Source organism: Buteo buteo, chromosome 16 (genome assembly GCF_964188355.1).
Source record: "Buteo buteo chromosome 16, bButBut1.hap1.1, whole genome shotgun sequence".
Lineage (NCBI taxonomy): Eukaryota > Metazoa > Chordata > Aves > Accipitriformes > Accipitridae > Buteo > Buteo buteo.
The window spans coordinates 15,631,046-15,651,981 of NC_134186.1; the positions used below are offsets into that span (position 1 = coordinate 15,631,046).

The window sequence follows — 20,936 nt, forward strand, 5'->3', positions numbered from 1 at the left end:
AAGGTGGTAGCTTCATTTTGTTTCTAATAATCTTTAACAAACAATTCAAATCTTAGTTTTCAGTCTAATTTCTGTTTCTTGGAAGAGTTCCTAGAAAGGCCAGTGACTTTTAGCCCTGTTATCTTTTAGAAATTATTGCTGGTTATGTGTTTATTTGTTAGTGCGTGTGATTCTTGTAGTATAAACAGGCAAAATAATCTTTTGTATACAAGAGTCCATATACAAGGCAGGCATCATAAAGGCGCTTAACTGAATCATTAACTAAAATAACATTTGCTGAAGAATACCACACTGGAGCCAGCACGCGAGTTGTTTATTGGCATGAGTTAGTCTACAGCACTCAACTTATTCTCCTGAGGAAATCATGACACTTGTAGTACAAGTACTACGCAGGGAGTATTCAAAATATTAACCACTTAAATGCTGGAAAAATAAACTAATGTACAATGTCACCAGTGAGATCATGCGGAGATTGTGAGAGTACATCTACGTACGAGGATAGTCAGGAGTGAATAGGAAGTTAGTTTAGGCCTGATTTTTCAAAAATTCCTGCTGCTTTGGTTGCCTCAGCATTTCTCAGCTCAACCTAAAATATTTTCAAGTGTTGAGCACCAACCAAGCTAACTGAAGCTGGGATAATAAATTACCTTCCAAAATACTTACAGGATGAGTCAGAACCATAGGTGGTGTAAATAAGTGGGCAGGTAAGAGGAAAAGCAAACCTTTTACTGAAAAGCTGGCTCTTCTTTTGGAATGAGAAGTGGATGCCCAGAGGAGAGGGGACTGATGAGTGCAACAGTAACCTCTCTGCTTAGTGAGAGCAAGATGCAGAATACTGTCACTCAAGGAAAGCACTGTACCAGGAGAATATTGTCCTCGTTGTTGTGACAGATCCTGGTGATGCAGGGGGGCAGTGGAACATCAGGTGTATCCTTAGGTCAGGCTAGTAGGGGAAATAGCCTGCAGCACTTCAGCTGATTCACCATGCATTTTGCTGGGTATCACCAAATGCCTGAGTGTTTGTTTAAAGCTTCAAAGGAGAGTGAGTGAAAAGAAGAGCAAGCTTTTTCCTCAGGTTTCAAATGGCATGTGGTATTGCCAAGCCAGCACTGCTCTGGCTGTATTGAACTAGGAAGCTAGTGTTCAGCAGAGGAGCTAGTTGAAAGCAAGTGTAACTGCCTGAATGTTATGCTGTATGTTAGAAAATGTGCTTTGTAAAATGACTTAGAGATAGAGGTCATGTATGTAGCTGAAGCCGCAAGATACCTAAAGAGTATTCAAGGACTACAATGACATAATGTGGCTTCCTCAATCATAGGTAAAGGAGAATGGCATTCCTTGAAGATGAAGTGGAGAAAACAAGTGCTGATACCCATTCTTGCCATGTAAAATATGGGAAACAAACTGGACATTTTCATCAGTAATATATATGCTGCTATTTTTGGTGACGTAACAAGTTGTTGTGGTTTAACCCCAGCCAGCAACTAAGCACCACACAGCCACACACTCCCTCCCCCCAACCCAGTGGGATGGGGGAGAAAATCAGGAAAAGAAGCAAAACCCGTGGGTTGGGATAAGAATGGTTTAATAGAACAGAAAAGAAGAAACTAATAATGATAATGATAACACTAATAAAATGACAACAGCAATAATGAAAGGATTGGAATGTACAAGTGATGCGCAGTGCAATTGCTCACCACCTGCCGATCGACACCCAGTTAGTCCCCCAGCAGCGATTCCCTGACCCCACTTCCCAGTTCCTAAACTAGATGGGACGTCTCATGGTATGGAATACACCGTTGGCCAGTTTGGGTCAGCTGTTCTGGCTGTGTCCCCTCCCAACTTCTTGTGCCCCTCCAGCTTTCTGGCTGGCTGGGGATGAGAAGCTGAAAAATCCTTGACTTTAAACACTACTAAGTAACAACTGCAAACATCAGCATTATCGGCATTCGTCTCATACTGAACTCAAAACATAGTACTGTACCAGCTACTAGGAAGACAGTTAACTCTGTCCCGGCTGAAACCAGGACACAAGTGGATGCAGAAGAGTTCCCATTCATTAGTTCCGATGGAACTCTGTGGCACACACTTAAAAATAAGGTGTTCTAATCTAAAACACCTATCTGACTATTTGCCTAAAGATGATTGTATTTTGTTTCCACTCTAAGATAGATCTGCTTACTCATAAGCTCTTTCTTCATTTTTAATGAGGGACAGCAATTAAAAATTAATAAGGTTTATTTAGAGAAAACCAGCCATTTCTGTGAACTTCTGCACTATTATGCTTATTGCACTGTTTTTAGTAGTAGTACCTTAGAAAATTTTTACAAAGTTATTTCATTTACTTTGACAAATGGTATCTTCTATGAAATTATAGAATGGAATTCTTTGTTCCACAAGAATCAAATAACAGTTTTCTCTGGAGGTGATTTTCTCCAATTTTTTCCTCTCAACCTTTCCCAATCTGATTTTGAAAGGGATTAGTAGTTTTCTCCCATTCATGTAAATTGCTTTTCCTCTCTACCTCCAAGAGCAAAATTTAATAGGAAGCAAAAGTCATAAATCAGTATATCTTGTTTAGCAAATTCTAAATCACAGTAAGGATTTGCTTTATTAGGTTTTTTTCTGATTAAGATTTCCTCTTAATACATGGTCCCATTAAGGACTTTAAAATACACAGGAAAATGAAATTTTCCTGCTTGATGCCTAAACTTATATGCTAACTAATTTTGAATGTGGGCTGTGGCTGTTCAGAACTTTCAAAAGTGTATTTTTCTTTTATATCTGCATTTCTAGATGTAAACACAAGCAAAAACCTGCAGAGTGATCTGTAGTAGCAAAATGTGATTTTTAGAAATAGATCGCTTCCCCTGCATAGCACTATTGAGAATGACAGGTCAGCGCAAAGCAGCTGAATAAGAGGAGCAAGAAACAAATGACGAAGGTGGAAAAGAAAAATTAAAACTTCCATGTAAATGAATAGTCTTACCTTTTAAAAACAAGTATTATGTTTTAAATTCTGAAGTGTCAATACTTCAACTGTAAATACCAGAATCTGTTTGCATCCTGTCGACAAACTCAAATTCCAAAGCAAGCACAAAAAGTGATTTTTTTTCTTGTATTAAAAATATTGCCCTTGGCTGCCTGGAATTCGATTTCAAATAATCAAGATGCTTCCCAAATGTTTCCAGTCACCTACTGAATGTGCTGGTGGCTGCCAGGATCTAACCTGATTTCTCCTTGCTAATAGATATGTTGAAATGATGAAGTAGAAAACTGACTTCTTGTGATATGGAAATAAAAAAGAGTGAGGGAAAAGAGATCTAATGGGACTTTTGTGAAAAATTAGGTTGCATTTGCAACATGCAGATAAACATAGCTGCCTACCTGTTGGTTTCATATTGCTTTTTGCCTTTTCTGAACTTTGAGAAGTAATTCTGTTCTCACAAAGCTTCACAAAAATGCAACTTTGAGGAAAAAAACTATTTCTCTGTGACCAAAGCCCACCGGACACAGGACTGGCAAAGATATTCTGGGTAAGTAGATTCAGTCTTTCAGCACCACAGGCAATCACGTCTAAGCTTTTCAGAAAAGGATCTAACTCCATCTTAGAATTATTTTGTAAAGTCACAGAGCAGCTCTTTCACCATTTGTGAGTGAAAAAGAGATTGTCATTTGATGCTTTAGTGAGCAAAACCAGTATTAGTCCAAATTCAGCACTCTTAATTTCATTGTTATAGCAGGGACAAAAGTGTGGCATTATTATTGGAAGTGTGAGCTCTTTAAAGAGTTTGTGTGTGTGCATGTGTGTGTTTCTTGCTAAAAATGCTCAGCTTACCAATTTTAGTTTATCAAGTGTTTTGATTTCTGTCAGTGTGTTTTTTTTCAGTATTTCATTAAGCAGTTAATTGTAATCGAAGACTCTTCCCCATTTTAATCCATCACCTTTCTGTTCAGGTTGCCAACACATTTCTGACTCAACTTTAGCTCTGTGATGGGTGCACATATATTGCAGGACCTGGACTAGGACCGTTAAGTTTAAACCACCATGTTAACTATGTCATCTTGGCTGCATTTGCAAACTATTGAAAAGATAAATTTCAAATTCCAAACTATGGACTCTCCTGATGTTTTGTTGTTTGAGAAATAAGTTTTTTAAAATATTGTAATTGACACCTTGTAGTAAAGGAAGATGGTCTCAAGGTTCAGATACCGTGCAGAGGGTGGGGATGTGAGCTCAGTTCCCGGATTCCTTTGGAGGCTTTGGCAAACTTCGATTTCTGTGTTTAGTTCTCTGGCTACAATGAAGGTGATGATGATTCCTCCCCCAAATCTTACCCCATGATTTCAGCCTCTAGAGTGTAAACTGTCAAGAGTTCCTCGCTGCTATTTGTCTGTAACACAGAACCCTTGTGTTACTTGGGGCCTCAGGAAATACTCAAATACAAATTATTTTAAAATTATCTGCATGTAAACTGCACATACTGTTTATTAAATAACTATTAGGATAACAGAGATGAGCTTAACCAGAAGCTCAGATGAATGCTGGGTTCTGTCCAAAACTTAAAATAATTATAGTCTTTCCAGTGTGGGTGTAACTTTAATATCTGAAAATACATATACACAGGATTTGGCTTGGGGTTTGTCTTTTAATTTTCATTCTTAACCACACTGCTGTAGCCCAAGAAGACCCTATATAGGAATTAATATGTTGCATGCAGAGAACTACTTTTTCTTTTCTCCTGTCTGACAACAAAGCAGCACGACAAAATTTTCAGGTCTATTAGTGGAGCTGTCTGTCCTAGAAATGGAATGCTCTCTGTTATGTTGAGCATCCATAGCTTGATCATTAAAGGAAAAACAAGGAGATTTTTCATTTATGGGGTCATTTCCCTTAGAGGCATTTAGCCAACTTGTAGCTTTTGCATTTTGAAGAGTTAAGCCTAGATATGTAGGCATTATTTGTTTGCACTTCTGTTGGTAGGATGTGGCAAGCTGTATTAAATACTCAGCTGAGCAGTGGATAAGCGTGACTGGGGATGAAAGGAGCTCTGAAGTAAAGGATTTGGTTACATAACTTCATGTTGAGTATTTCATGGCTACATACCAGAGATACGCGAATCTCAGGTTTTGACTCCACCTGTGCTTGGAAGTCTAAGCCAGGTGCAGATTTCTGATGCACATCACATTTTACTTTCCAGTATTGTCCCCCAGCATGGAGGTATTTGATTAGAGTATTTGTTTGGCTTTGGCTCAGCTGAGCCTAATTTCTCCTCAAGACAAAAAGGTTTGAAAAGTTTGATTTGTAGATTATTTTGATATACATAAAATTGCTTAGGGAGTGATGCAGAACCCACTCAATGGTCTGATTCCCACAGACTGCAGCGGTCTCGGGGCAGGGGGGGAAGTGAGGCTTGAACTCATTTTAGGGATAAAAAAAAGGTAAAGCACGAATGTAATAGCTGTTTAGGATACGATGTTGAACTCTCTTTTGAGGACAGGGTACAGCTGTGTGCACGATTTAATCTCGTAGTATCTTCATCATGGTGGAGAAAAAAGCACAAAGCTGATGAGGTTAAAAATATATACTTCTTGTAGTCTGTGGTCCTCTGTCACGACTAATGCAGTGTTTTGTGGTTTGGTTTTTTTGTTTGTTTGGGGTTTTTTTGTAATGTTCTGTCTCATTAGGGATGCGTGAAATGCTTAATTACCGTGCCCCAGGAATCCTGGAACGCTGGTTTGTGTTGCAGTAAGGTAGCCGAGGGCTGTCACGGTGTTTTCGCGTGGGTCTCGGGTCGGCGCAGTAACGGGAGGGAGGACACCTTCCTGCCGTCCCGGGCTCCAACCTCCCCGGGCCCCCCCCCCCCCCCCCCCCGAGGCCGTTTTAGCCCCCCAGCCCGGCGCGGGGGGCGAGGGCGGGCGGGGCTTCGGGGCGGGGCCGCGGGGGCGGGGCTTCGGGGCGGGGCCGCGGGGGCGGGGCCGGGGCCGGGGCCGCTCGGCGGCCGCCGCCGTCGCCGTCCGGCAGGTGCGGGCAGAGCCGCCGCCGCCGCCGCCGGGCAGCCCGCGCCGGCCCCGCCTGGATGTGCGCGGAGGCGGCGCCCGGCTGCGCGCAGGGTCCCGCCATGGCCCTGGCTTTCTGCGGCGACGAGGGCAACTCCACCGCCTACAACGTGGACCACGGCGTGCTCAACAACGGCTGCTTCGTGGACGCGCTCAACGTGGTGCCGCACGTCTTCCTGCTCTTCATCACCTTCCCCATCCTCTTCATCGGTGAGTGCCTGCGGGGCTCCCTCGCCTTCTGCCCCCCCCTTTTCTCCTGCACCCCCCCCGTCTTGCCTTGTCGCGTCCCCCCCCCCCCCCCCCCGCCTTGCTTTGTCTTGCCGTGGGTTTCCCTCCCCCGCTCTGCCGCGTGGTGCGTGTCGCGCTCCCCCGCCGCTCGCCTGGCCTTGCCGTGCCGCGTCCCCTCCTCGGCCTGGCCTCGCCCTCTGTGCTGCGCTCCCGTCCCTGCGGGGAGGCGGGCGGCTGCCGGGACGCGCTGTTGGGGAGCTCCGGGACGCCCCGGCGGCCGCCCCTCCGGAGGCTGCCCGGCCGCTCCCCGGGCGTCTCCCGGCTCGGGGCAGCGGTGCCCACCTCCCTCTGCCGGGGGCTTCCCCGGGGGGGGCGGCCTGGGGGCTCCCTCCCTGCAGGTGAAACCAACCCGGTGCGCAGGGGAGGGATGCCGGAGGAGGCGGCAGGGTTTGCCTGCAGGCTTGGACTGGCAGCGCGGGAAGCGAAAAATAAACGCGCTGTTAAAAACCAGAAAACCTGGTAAGGCAGTCTTACCTTATCAAATAATGCTGCCTGCAGTTACTGAAGAGGTGCAGCAGCCGGACAGCCCTCCTCGTCGCTGGTAACGACTGCGAGGGCTGCCGGGGTGCTGTAACTCTTGCCGTGTCTGCAGCGGGAATGATTTGATGACATAAAACTGGGGTTACCGGTAGGTGGCCCGGTGGTTTAATACATGCGGTTGTCACTACTTGAGTACCATTCTCCTCAGCCTGGTCTGTCCTCTAGATAGCCAGGGCAGGAGCTGCGTGATTGAACACTCACGTCTGCGGAGAGTAAAAGGTCCGGTGCTGAAATAACAGTACAACTGTTAAAACGGGGGTCAGCTGAAGAGCTGCTTAGGGTCATCTGTGTTTATTTGGCTTTTCTCGGTATTGCTGATTTTTATCTAGATCAAAAGCATGAGTTACTTTAAAAAAAAAAAAAGTAAGATAAGGTGTAAATTCCTAAATGCATTGAAGAAAAAATAGTGTATGTGTTATAGTGTTTGTGCCTATTTGTCAAAATGTTCATTTGTTCATTTAAACTGCTAATATATTTGAAAAATGTTTAATGCATGTAATTACTTGATAGCAAGATGCTAAAAGTATAGGAATTTAAGGCTGTGTCTTGTCTGTGTTACTGATTTTATTCTGTATGAAGTAAAGCAATGAGAACACAACTCTGAAAATATTCAAATATGTGCATGTTTAACAACACAGTTGTGTCAACTTTAGTACACTAGTTTGTTACATATATGCTTTTCTCTATGCAGGAGCTTTGTATGTCACTCTTGTTGTTAAGAAAGCTCTTTCTAATTTTCTTTTCCTGCTTAGGATGGGGAAGTCAGAGTTCCAAAGTACATATACACCATAGCACATGGCTTCATTTTCCTGGCCACAATTTACGCTGGATACTGACTTTTATCCTCTTGTTTGTGCTTGTGTGTGAAATTGCAGAGGGCATAGTGTCTGATGGGTAAGTGTGTATGTCTACCTTCTCCCGATAGCACTGAGCATTTTAAAGGTTTCGGGGTAGGTATTTTCTCCCCGTCTAAATTCTCATGTAGACCATATTCCTTGTGGTTCTAAACATGTAATCTGTATTCTTGGTGATTAACCTACCGACCTTGTATCAGAAATTCCACAGGCCTTGCCAAGTTATGTACACATGCACAACTGACCTTAATCATTTTTAGTTCAGCTTAATGACACTATCTTTCCGAAGAGTAATCACAGATAAATCCTAACAATTCAAGCAGATGGTGACATTTTCGTGATATGTTTTATGTCCAAGGACCCAGTCCCACAGTCCTTACTCAGGCAGAACTCCCATGTGCACAGTAGGTCATACAATTTCCCCACAAACGGAGTTCTGCTCATCTTAATAAAAGGAGTGCATCTACTGGGCCTTATCTCACACCCCATAGAGTTTCTTCTGATATTTGTGCAGTACGTCTGATCTGTTACCTTGAGCAGAGCAGCTCACATTATATGAGCATGATCTATCATATGTTACTCAGCTTAGGATGTCTTTAAATCTGTGGGGAAAAATTATTCCAAGTGAAACAAGTGATACAGGAGAGTGATTTATTATGAAAAAAAGCTAATGTTCTATGACAATGACTATGGTCATCTTCCCCTAAAGAAAGGTCTGATTTTCATAAGTATTATGAATTTGCAACCCAAGGATTATAAATTTGGAGCTCCTTGTTAAATAGAACAAAACCTTTCTGTTTAGCCATCTATATAACCATCCACCAACTAGTGTGAAAGGCACTGCAGTATTCTGCTGTAGAAGCTGATATCATCATTATTATAATTTCTCTTAAACGTATATAAATAGGATGTTTCTCAGTGCCAGGTTTTTCTAAAAAGGATTTTTCCTCGTGCTTATTCAGAGTTATCAGGGTGTGGGATGCTCAGAGCAAAATCTCCTGCTTTTAGTTTTCTGTTTTATTTTGCTCTTTAGCAATTCCTCTCATTATATTTATTTGCTATTTAACTTGACTCAGAATGCTGCTGTTAAGTAATAAGTGTCACCTGATGAGAATCAAAGCTCCCAGCTATACTGGGGGAGTGCCAACCCACAGTTGTGCCTTCCAAGCACTCGGCAGGCTAGTGAGTGCTCCAGTGAATAAAAGCAGATTTTGAGACTCGGCAGCTTTCTAAGACACAAAAGGGATCATGTTGGTAAGTCCTTTTGACAGCAATTGGGTGCCAAAGGCTTTGGCACCTCAGCAGTAGATGCGGCGTATTGGAGATACAGTTATATAGGGGAATTCCAGCAACTTTTGTCTGTGAAATAAATTTTAAAAAAAACTCCCACTCCTGCAGTGTTACCTACTGAAGCTTAGGCTGTCTGAAGAAATCTCTTCCTACTGCTTTGTTCTTCCTTGCTGAGAATTCAGCCCTGATGTACAAAAACCCCTGGCATTACTAGGAATTCAGAGGCTGGAGAAACTTTTCTGGTTTTGCTGTATACATGTACAACTCACTGTCAACAAGATGAGTTAAGTGTTTATGACACAGGCTGTCAGCATGGCTCCAGCCAGCTCTGCAGAGTTCAGCACTACGTCCATGTGAGGGAGGGCTTTCCTTTCCCAGTACAGATGCAGGATGTGGTCCTCCTGAGCTCCTGCGGATCTGTTAGTCATCTGGGACGTTCTGCTCTGAGGCATGTGATGTCCTGTGATGGTATCCAGCTCCCTGACAGCACAGCCCCTTTTGTCTCTCCAACGTACACAAAGGGATGCTAATTTATTTTCCATGAGGTTCAGAGGACAAGGCGTAAATTTCCCCAAGTGTTTGTGTCCTGAAGATTTCCTCTTGATGCCTCTTCTCCTGGAGTTGGTTGTGAGACAGAGGAAATTGTACCTCTTCACTCCATTACTTTTGTGAAAGAAAGAAAAGGGGAGGAGGAGAAGATGGCAAGTAGGAGGAAAGAGGTGGGGATGATTCTATCCACCTCTGCACAAACCAACAACGTTGCCCAACAATTCGCATATTCCCAAAGGGCTGTAGTTGGCAGGACCCCCTCCGCTGCTACGTCAAGTTGAAGCATCAGGAGTTTTTCTTTATAGGACAAAGCTTAAGGGTATATGATTCTGTTACAGGTTTTGTTTGTTGGTTTGCAGTCACTGACAGCAGAACTTGCTGTAAGTAATTCCCATGCTGTAGTGCTGTTCCTTCTTCCAAACTGGAACAAGAAAATTAAACATTTCTACCAAATGTTTCTGTAGGAAATCTTAAACTGTGCTGTCAGTTGATCTTACCTACATAGTTTGATGGACAGCTCCCAAACTAGTTTAGCTTAAATTAACTTTTCTCATTTTGGAGCTGAGCTGCTTATCCTAATTTAAACAACATTCCAACTGATTTCAGTAGGAAATAGGAGTACACACGTTTCATTTTCAGCACAGGGGAGGAATCTGAAATCAAACTATGTGATTTAGGAGCATAAATCCAATTGAAAATTGGAGAGCTTTACATCCATAACTCATTCTAGAAAATCCTACGTCAGGGCTGGGTACAGGATACAATCCATAAATTAAAAGGGAAATATTTAAATAGCTAAGAGGGTTTGATTTTAATAGATGTTCACTTTTTTCTTTTTAAGGGTTTCAGAATCGCGCCATTTACACCTGTACATGCCAGCTGGGATGGCATTCTTGGCGGCCATCACATCGGTTGTCTATTACCATAATATCGAAACATCCAATTTCCCAAAGTTGTTAATCGGTACGTCTCACAACTTAGAAGACTCAGAAGCGCGACTGCGGTGCTGTGTGTCTGTTGGTTCTATGACAGGTGATTGCAGTCTCAGTGCTAGCCTGTATGGATAAAGCTACACCTATGTTCTGGTCTGCTGGCTGCTGTTACCAGACTCAGCTCTGAGTTTTCCTGAAACAGTTCATTGTTTTCAATGCTTTTAACTTCTAATAGTATTCTGTATGGTGTTCTTGGGGATCCAATGGGCCAAAGGCTTCTCTAGGAAAAACTGGATTTGTAGGAAAAGTAGCACATCAAATCGTAACTCTAAAAGCTATCCAAATCCCCCTGCTTGTCAGCATGTTGCATTTAAGCATGATATAAGATTGAAGCCATCTTCGTGTGTGTGGTCTACTGAAATATGCAGGGAGTCAAGGGAAATTAATGACATCACTGACTTTCAGTATGACCCTGGATATATTACTTTGCCTGCTTGTTCTTGCTTGCTGTTCCTTAATCTCCCTTTGTAAACTGCTTTTGAATGGAAAATGCTATGTATAAGAACTACCTAGTATACTCTATTTTTTGCAAGATTGTAAATAAATTGTAGCTAGCTATGGGAAATCTATTACTGCTGACAATCATGCAGTTGGTGATGTGTTCTCCGCTGTTTAAGTAGATTGCAGACTGTGGATGTCTACATGTTTAGTCATCCTGTTAGCTGTTATTTCTTTGGTGGTCCTGGCTCATCAAATTTTGTTTGAGCTGGTTTTCTGTATTAGTAGATCCTGCTAAGGTGTGTCTTGTGTCATTGTAGCTCTGTGTATCAAAGTTCTGTTCTAGTTTTTGTCAGGTGGTAAAAAGTCAGTAACAACTGGATTTGAGAAAGCTTTTAAATATTGAAGATTATTTTGAACTACATGTTGTGTTAAGTGAACATCCCCTTCTGCAGAAGGAGACTGTAACTCCTGTAAAAAAAAAAAAACAACAACAACAAAAGAAAAAAACCTGACCTCATTCCTCTTTAAAAACTTCAGATTCCTATTCAGGCTTGGTAACCTTTATGTCTTCTCATCTGGGACTGCTTTTCTTCTTGTACCTTTCTTTTAAGTAGGATCTTTTTTGTCTTTAATAATCAGGTGCAGTCATTTAGTTACTTTTTTAATAAGTCCACACAGTCTATTTAACACCATCTCACAGTACTAGATGTTGTGTCTCAGGAAAGCATTGCTTGCCAGTTACAATCACCTGTGGAAAGCAGGCAGTTATTTTCTTGGGTTTTTTTTGTTGTGATTTTAGATGTATAATGCACTGTTTAATTATTCAGTGTTGCTACCATGTTCCTGTTGTTAAGTCATTGAGAAGGGTAGCACAAATTTACAGCTGGTAGTTGATTACCCATTTTTGCATAATGCCTTCTCTGTAGAGATTTCTCTTATGATAATTTTGTTCAGTTTTTAAAGTGTTGATGCTGGATAAGCTCTGGACAATACTTGAATAGTAAACAGTTATACCAATGAAAACCAACACTTAAGTAAGTGTTAATTGATACTGAAGGTAATAATTATGAATTTTCATTTTGCAAGAATTTTCAAGGAATAGGCTCCTTTTAGGAAATCTAATCTTAATAGCTAACTCTCAGGCAAAAAAGAAAATCAGACTACCACAGTCTTTCCCACTTAATTGGTCTGATTTGAATTTTAATCCAAAGTCTTCACAAGGTGATGGCCTTTGATTTTTATTTTATTTTTGGCTCTGTTTTTCTTTTCATTGTCCTGTGTTTGCGAGAGAACCTAAGACAGACATTTCTGGAAGTCTCCATCCTTTATTCTTGACTGCACGAATTTATTGTTATCTAACTGTGAGGATCATCATCTTTCAGTGTTAATTGCAACTACTCTGTATTGACATCTGGAACTAGGTGGGTGATAACTTTATGCACATTAGCCCAGTATGAGATAGTTCAGTTTTACCTATACTCAGCTATCAACCCACTAGAGTGCAGTGTGGCCATGAAGCAGCTTTCTTTTAGAGCCTAATACAAATGAGGTAAAGGGAAACCGTGAGGAAAACTTAAGTTGGTGATAAACTTTTGCTGAGTATGTGAGAAAGAAAACCAAAAGAGGGTTCTTTTGTTAGTAAAACATTGTAGAGGAGACGTAATATTACACATGCGCACACAAACAGAGTAAAGTAAATGACCTGATGTGGCATCTTCTGCTGCTTCTGAGCATCAGTGAAGTTCCACCGAACTGCAGGGCATCATCTGCTTCAGCTGCTGGATTGATGCCTACACTTGCAAAGAGTTGGTAGCCATATAAAGCAAAGGCTAACATAACCTTATCCAAAATTTACTAAATCCAGTGGGGGAACTCTCATTGATGCAGGGCAGAAGACCCTTAAAGGTCTGTTCATGAATTCTGAATTTTCCAATTCTGTGAACCTTTGAGATGTTTTCTTTTTTTAAAATCTTTTTCACTCTGTACCTTAAGGAAACCAAGTCCATTTGCAGTTCTTCATAAACAAGTAAGAGGCAGATACCATAACAGACCCGGGGATTAGCACATTCCCTTGGGGTATGCGAGACAAGGACGCAAAGTTCCTCTACTGATCCTGCATTTCAGCTTTATGCTCAGGCTGTTGGCTGTTTTGAAGTAGTTGCTCTTACTATCTCTTACCAAAAAAGCTGACAAGGTTTCGAATATTTATTCTCTGAAGCTAATGATTGAGTCCAGGGTCCCAGTTGAGTGTCCAAACTATTGGAATACTTTGAACTGGTCTGGATCTTTTTCTCTGTATGGTTTTGCCCTGTAATTATATTTCAACAAACATAGCTTTGCCGGTATAGTGCTGTTTACCAGGGGACTCCCGTAATAATGCTAATTTTGGTGCTTTTTGCATAGTGTTGCAGAATGGGTGAATAACAGCTGTACAGTTTAGCAGGACACATTTTAGAATAGTTTTCTTACTTAATTGGAAAATCTGCTAGCTTTCTCGACGTTCAAAATATGTAACTTAATGGTAGCATCTGATTGCACTACTTTTTAAGTTTATTTGTTTTATAGATAAATCTCAGAAATTAAACAGTAGGAGAAAATTATGACATAACAATAGGACTTAGAGTTTTTAATCTGAAAGGGATAGTAGTATGGGAACACATGAATTTTTTGATTTAAGAAAATTGTCTTTTTCTTTTTTTTAACCAATCATAATTACAGGACTGCCTTACCACTTTTGACAGTAATCTAGTTTTCTAATTTAAATTTCTTGTGCCTTGACATTGTAGTTAATTACCTTGAAATTAGTTTATTGTTTAAAATGGCACTTCCTGTTATCGTATAAATACAATGCTTATTGCTTAGTACATAAAATTTCTCTCCAAACAGACACAGGTTAATTAATGAATCCCATCCAGTTAGGTGCATGGTTTTTCATGTGTTGGTCTTAATCCAATAAAGGTGTAGAATAGTTTGAGTTCCACATTGCTTAGTTTTCAGTGGTCTGGCGCCAGGCGAGAATCTACGCTCTGATGTTGTGGGTTGTGGTAGCTCACGTGGCCCAAGAAAAAGCGAGGCCTTTTAGGCTGCAGGCATCTAGAATAGATTTAAAGCAATCAAGTAAATGAAAGCATGCCTCTGTGGTCTGATTACTAGGCAGTTCAGGCCAGTGGATGTTCTTGGGGATAATTCTAGAAAGTCTCAGCCAATATGCACTCACCAACCAGATGATAAAAACACAGCTTAAAAGGAAGAGCCATAACTATATTTTCCAAGGAGCCGTATCTTGAGGGGCCTGTGAACATCTGCCAGATTAGATTATATACACTTTTATTCAAAGGTAAGAAGCTAAATAAGTTCAAATGCTTCTAGAAGATATGACAGTGGGAGGTCAGTTATCACCTGAGAATGTTGCCTTTGGCACTTTCTAATACTTCTTAGATAAAAGATAAATGAATGTTCTAATAAAATAATAATAATTTAAAAGGTTATATAGACCCTTATTTAAATTCTAAATAGGAGAATGGTTCTGCTAGTTCTTATTTCTAATTCTAAGAGCTCTACATAGATGCCAGTTGGGTTGGTTGTTTTTTTAGGTGTCCTCTGCTGGTGCAGATTTTCAGTGTGCAATGTTTGTGTAAGTCCTCTTTACTCTGAGAAAGATGCATTTGCAGCCTGTTGCAAGAAGAATGAGACAAAACACAAGGATTGACAGATAAAGGTGGTTAGGAGTAGAACAATGTGGAATGTATTCTTGGGTGAAGTGAGATTTTTAGAGCCAGACATATTGCAAATAGGAAGGAATAATGCCTTAAAGGTAGGAAACAGTCTGAAGCAGGATGAGGAGATTAGATTTGATGCAGTATAAATTGGGAAGAAGGTAAGAAGCCTCACATAGGAAGGCTATAGTTTTATAAGAGGGATTCTCTAAGTATGTGGCTTAAATCATCTCTGCAACTGCATCAGCCGCTAAAATACAGTGCTGAAATATCTGACCTCTTAGTGCTTTCTTCTTACAAACTGTCCTATTAATTTTAGAGGAAGATAGACTCTCTTGGCTAGTGTCCTAAAGCCCAGTACTCCTGTACTATTCCACTTACTGTTCTCATTTAAATGAGAGTTTTGAAATTGACTTCCATAGGAGCAGGATTGGCAGCCCCAAATCCCATACAGACTCTCTGTGTTGAATTTATTTTTGCTTGGAAGGGGTAGCCCCACAGTACATCCCCACAGGGTGCCTCAGGGTAGCTGGAACACCACAGATGGTTTGGAATTTGTGCAAGTTCCTGATGATTATCCATATTTGTAAGTTAGACTTAGAGTTGCTAATGTCTTGGTTGAAGACTTTCTCTGGTGTCGTAGCAAGACACTCAGAAAGCATATCCATGTTTTTCTTGGCAGTTAGAGCACATTCCAGCTGTTGTACCATGGCAGATACAGCAGCAATGAAAAATTCATGTGAAAGAACATACCCTAGAAGGTATTTCCTTAAGAATGGGGAACAAGAGCTGGCTTATGGTGTGGTGAATGGCATGGAGTGTGTTTCCAAATCACCAGAGCTTACTGCAGGGATTATTTATCTATAACTGACAGTAGCATGAGCACTTTTAGACGAGAAGTTCAGTATAGAACTCTCAAAAGTTAAAGTTGTGCTCTATGAATGCCAGAACACCCTTCCTTGATGTGCCCATGTCTCTGCATTATAAATTACATATATGGAATTTGCATTGAATAACAGAGCAGCAGCAGTTTGGAGAAAATATTTTAATATCTATTCCTGCATATGTCCCAGAAATCTGCAGGGGGAATGAGATCAATTTTCCTTCAAGCCAAATTTGTAGCAGTCTTGTAGCATTAACCAAATTTGAAGAGTGTTATTCACAGCCACCTTCACTTGTGCGGCAACTCCCTCCCTTGAATTCATTGTGTGGATGCATGTTTACAACAGATGGAAATTTCCTTCAGCAGCCTTCAGTTTGTGAAACTTTCCAAATACCACTAAATCTAATAGGAAAGGAATTTGGAGCTAACATTATCTTAATATTTTCATGTTTATGGAGTTGAATTAGGCTTCTGTTTTGACATGAGAAAGGCCACTCTCTGGTTTTACATATTCTTGTTGCATTCTTTCTGAATGAATATTTAATACTGCTGTTGCATACTTTTGCAATTGTGGAGCTGATTAACTTTTTTTTTTTTCCCCTACAGCATTGCTGTTCTACTGGACTTTAGCTTTCATAACTAAAACCATCAAATTTGTAAAGTTCTGTGATAATGGGGTTGGATTTTCTCAGCTTCGATTTTGCCTCACAGGACTCCTGGTTGTTCTCTATGGAATGCTACTAGCTGTAGAAATCAATGTCATCAGGGTGAGGGTAAGTTAGTATCATAAAAGTCTCATTCTGTGTTTTTTGTTGTTTTGGGTTTTTTAATTCCCCTTTCTGGGTATGTAGTATGAAATGCATTTTGAAAGGAGAGAGAAAAATCCAGTTAGAAATTGAAATATATTTGAGATTTGAAGTTAATCAAATTTTGTTAGGTGAGATGAATCCATAATTTCAAAAAATGCCAGACTCCATTGTAGTTAAATTAAGATGAATTTCATCTCTTCAAGGTTGTTTTAAAAATGTCTATTATGATTCACAGTTTCCGATGCAAGGAAAGACGGGGTGAAAGGAGTTGTCTGCTCTATCAGAGAATATCTTAGACACACAAATAATATATCTCATTTTCCATGAGGAAAGTGATTTATTGGGGCAGCTGAGGTTGCTATCTAGCCTCCCAGCTATATATATATATATATATATTATTTTTTTTCCCCTCTGCGGTGTCTGCAGTCATAATCCAAACTGAGAGATGGTTTTGAAGACTGACGGATAGATAAATGCCAAAGTTCTTCCCTTCACCTGTCCCACACTTAACTGTGTGCACAAATTAAACTTAGTCTCAGGAGGGAAAGAAACTTTTCCATATAAATTTTCTTGCTGTTTCCCTCACATTAATATGTGAACTCTTTCCAGTAACACTTTCAGCAATGAGAGTTGCATCTACCATGTATTTGTTCTTTTGTGGTTTTCTTGGGGGATTTTGTGTGTCTGTATGTTTATTTGATAACTTAGGACAAAAATATGTCTAAAAGCAGCCTTTTCAGTAACATCTTTGAAAGAAAGAGGAATAAAAACCTCAATGCGGGACATTCAGTATTTATATCATAAATGAAAAACAGTGGATTGGCTTGTGGGAAAAGTAAAATTCAAATGTGACATCAGAGACACTTGCTCATGAACCTTCTCATAATAGAACTGCGTAATTAAATGAGATTTAATCACTGTGGAATTATAGGTCACTAAGAAGAATAAAAAATGGTCACTGCCTATTGTAGTCTTTTTTATGTTGTATTTATTTGGGTTTAATTATTAAAAGATGTCATTGGTGCATAGAATGAACTAGCCAGCAGTGTGGATTTCTTTACTGCCTATTGTGTCAGTGGGAGAGTTTGGAGAGCCAGGCTTGTTGCTGCAGCAGCTGAAGGAGGGGATTGGGGTGCACAGACAGTTGGCCACCGCTGAGAAGGAGGAGGGGTGGGGTTTGGGGGGGGGGGGGTAGAAAAAGAAAATAAAACTAAGGGGTGAGGCCTCTATGCTAGCAGAAACAGCAGACCTTGCCCTCACCTTTTTGCTCCTGCATTCTCCCATCTTCTTCCAGAAGACAGAAGATTGACTTGTTTGATTTTCAGTCCCAGCTGTACCTTCTCCCTTCCTTCCGCTGTTCCCATTGTTCCTCTAGATGGCCTTTCCCAACTCCATCACCATTTTTTCTAGGATCGGTGAATTATTTCTCCAAATATGGTTGGAGAAAAGATGATAGTGAAGCATATCCAAAAATCCTACTAAGTTTAATAGGATTTAGGTAGTCATGAGTAGAGATTGAATGAAATATGTGATTGAGTACTTCTCAGAAAGGAAAGGTGTATTTTTAAGAGGTTTGGCTTTTCATTCCCAAAAATAAGCGATGTCTGAAAAAGTTTTGTCTTGACAAGAGGAAATCATCAGCAGTCTGCCCTCTCTCTTTTGATACTTAAGCCAATGAAAACATCTGTTGGTGCCATATGCACTCTCTAGTTGGGTGGTTTCCCAGACCCATTCAGGACAGGACAGGTAACTCCACGTTCTGAGCTAACTAAATGTGAGGCAGTATGGTATGGAAGATGAATCGCTGTGATAGCCTCAGGGCTGTGCCTAAGCTAGTGCATCCCATGTTGCGCTGTCTGGAACTCAGAGACAGAGGCTGGGACTGTACTATTTGAAATGTAAGGTAAGTATTTTTTTCTACAAGTGTGCAAATTTGTATCCCATAAATAAAGTAACAGTGAATGTTTAGGTTGATTTATTTCTAGACTGGATGCCTCTGATTTTACTCAGTACCTGAGGAAACTGGATTGCTCTATTGCTTCAATTTGAATACCTAAGTTCCTTGACTACTTTTGCGAACCCAAGACTGATTCATTGATTATCTGCAACATCCTTTATCTCTTATCTATTCTTTGTGGACTTTTATTTTGTATGCATTTAGTGTGATTCTTTTGGTATTTGTCTGAATTTCAGAGGTATGTTTTCTTCAAAACTCCTAAAGAAGTTAAACCTCCTGAGGATCTCCAGGACCTTGGCGTTCGATTCTTACAGCCGTTTGTGAATCTGTTATCCAAAGGAACATACTGGTGGATGAATACGTTCATCAAGACTGCCCACAAAAAACCAATAGACTTGAAAACCATAGGCAAGCTTCCCATTGCGATGAGAGCTCTGACCAATTACATTCGCCTCAATGAGGCCTTTGAAGCACAGAAGGTATGCAAAGCATGGAATTATGTCCGTCTGCTTGCTTAGTGCTTGTGTTCTTCATTACTTTTTATGCTGTAAGCATGATATAAAATTACGTAAACAGACATGATGCAAATGAAGTATCTATTAGCATAGCTTTCCATATACAGAGAGATCACATACTCAGTTTTACCTCATACAAATAATGAAATTTCTCTACCAAAACATGCATATCAAACACATTACTGGTTAAATGCGTGTAAAGCCAAATGGCCTCTGTTTTGATGTGGGAAGTAATTACAGACTGTATTCACTGAACACCATTATCATTCTTCCTAATAAGAACCTGGAATCATTCAATTACAGAGTCAATATTAATGAGGCCTCACAGGACTATTTTTTCCATGTTATTTCAGTTACAGTTTGTCTGTAGGAGAATTCAGGGCTGAAACTACCTCAACTCACATTAACTCCCTGGTGGGAGCTGAGTGTGATCAGGATTTTAAGAGAAGTCTTTTGCATCCTGTCTAAAAAGAGTGGAGGCTTCCAGTCTCTTATGTTCACAGGAAAAAAAATCAAAACAAAAACCAACTGTCAGTTCCCTCCCTCTTTTTTCTTTCTCCCCCAGCAAACCACAAACACCACACTTAATTGATCCCTATTAAGGGTAGGGAAGAAATCATGGTTCTTTTTGTGAAGTGGAGGAGAGTACAAATTGTTCTGACTCTATAAGAACAAATGAAACAATAATTGTAGTTCCTGTGCTTTTCTAGCTCAAAGATTGCAACTGGTTGTCAATGAATTAAAGCAGGGATAAAAATACCAACAATTTATCAGGCCTGAGGTTAATGTATAACATAATCCTTACTAATTTTTTTTTTATTCTGAACAGAACAGGAGGTCGTCATCTCCACAAGGATCCAGATCAATTTGGCGTGCTCTCTGCTGTGCTTTTGGAAGACCCTTACTTCTCAGTAGCACGTTCCGTATTCTGGCTGACCTGCTTGGATTTGCTGGTCCACTCTGCATCTCTGGGATTGTTCACAATGTTGGAAAAGGAAATAACACCATCCGCCCACAGGTACTATCAAAATTTCATAAAAATAGAGGAGTCAAAGTAATGCTATGACTATATATTATTTGGCCTCAGTAAAGAAAAGTGACTCTGCAATGTATTTGTGAATGCTAGAAATGACAGTATGTATGTACTGACTATTACCCACTTTTCTACCTTGATGGGGAGCAAAACACATTACCCACGCATCTAGCCAGGCTTGCATTCTGGAAAATAACCTCATTCAAGACAATGGTGAAGCATATCCAGAATCCCACTAGTATCATAAGGATTTTAGTTACAGTCTTGATTAAAGATTGATTCAAGTATGTGACCAAGTGCTTTTTGGAAAGGAAAAAGTGTGGTTTTAATAGGCTTGGCTTTTCATTTCCAAAAATGAGTGATGTCAAAGAGGATTAAAGCAGGCTTTTGTCATCACAATAAAATGCCAAGTAATTTAACTGTGACAAAGAATTTCCACTAGGGTCTTTGGGGAGATTGGTTTTGAAAGATCAGCTGAAACATATTTTTAAGGGATGCTACTTAAATGAATGTTCCCCAAGAAGAAACAGATGTACTTCTTGATTAACTACAGGAAAAAAAAAAAAGACAGACTCAGGAAGCATCTTTTCATTATAAGGTGAGGTCACTCAGGCTGGATTTCTATAAGAAAGATCAGTTTATTTCTGCAGCTCACTTATTATTTGATATAGACTTTATTTCCAAAGTCTGTTGACACTAACGGAAATATACCCATTCATTCAAGTACACTTTGGATTAGGTCCACTGTAAATATTTAAAAACATCAGATGCATTGCAGAGAATTTAACAAAGGCCTCAGGCTAAAATTAATTGTTTATCCATTTTGCAATCCTTATCCCAATATTTGGAAACTTTAATGTAGCAAGTAGATTCAATGGAAACCAGTTAAAGCAGGAAATGAAAAAATTAAGACTATAGGGCTATGTTGCAGCAAAGTACTGTGGGAGCTTTTTAGCTCTGCTTCTTGATAATTTGGAACACTGTTTCAGCTGAAATTATAACAAATCAC

At 40.4% G+C, this 20,936-nt stretch overlaps 1 protein-coding gene across 5 annotated transcripts in view; it reads left to right on the plus strand.

Moving 5' to 3' along the window:
* The first annotated feature begins 6,000 nt into the window (after positions 1-6,000).
* The window catches only part of ABCC8 (ATP binding cassette subfamily C member 8), an 80,906-nt gene continuing 65,970 nt past the window's right edge, over positions 6,001-20,936 (plus strand). For 3 of the 5 annotated variants that reach the window (XM_075047976.1, XM_075047978.1, XM_075047979.1), the window contains exons 1-6: positions 6,001-6,270; positions 7,641-7,782; positions 10,423-10,613; positions 16,220-16,386; positions 18,616-18,858; positions 19,724-19,912. In XM_075047976.1, the coding sequence (XP_074904077.1) occupies positions 6,081-6,270; positions 7,641-7,782; positions 10,423-10,613; positions 16,220-16,386; positions 18,616-18,858; positions 19,724-19,912 (1,122 nt within the window). In that variant the 5' untranslated portion in view covers positions 6,001-6,080. Of the gene's footprint in view, positions 6,271-7,028; positions 7,108-7,640; positions 7,783-10,422; positions 10,614-16,219; positions 16,387-18,615; positions 18,859-19,723; positions 19,913-20,936 lie in introns of those variants that run through there. The other 2 variants (XM_075047977.1, XM_075047980.1) reach the window with 2 other exon arrangements.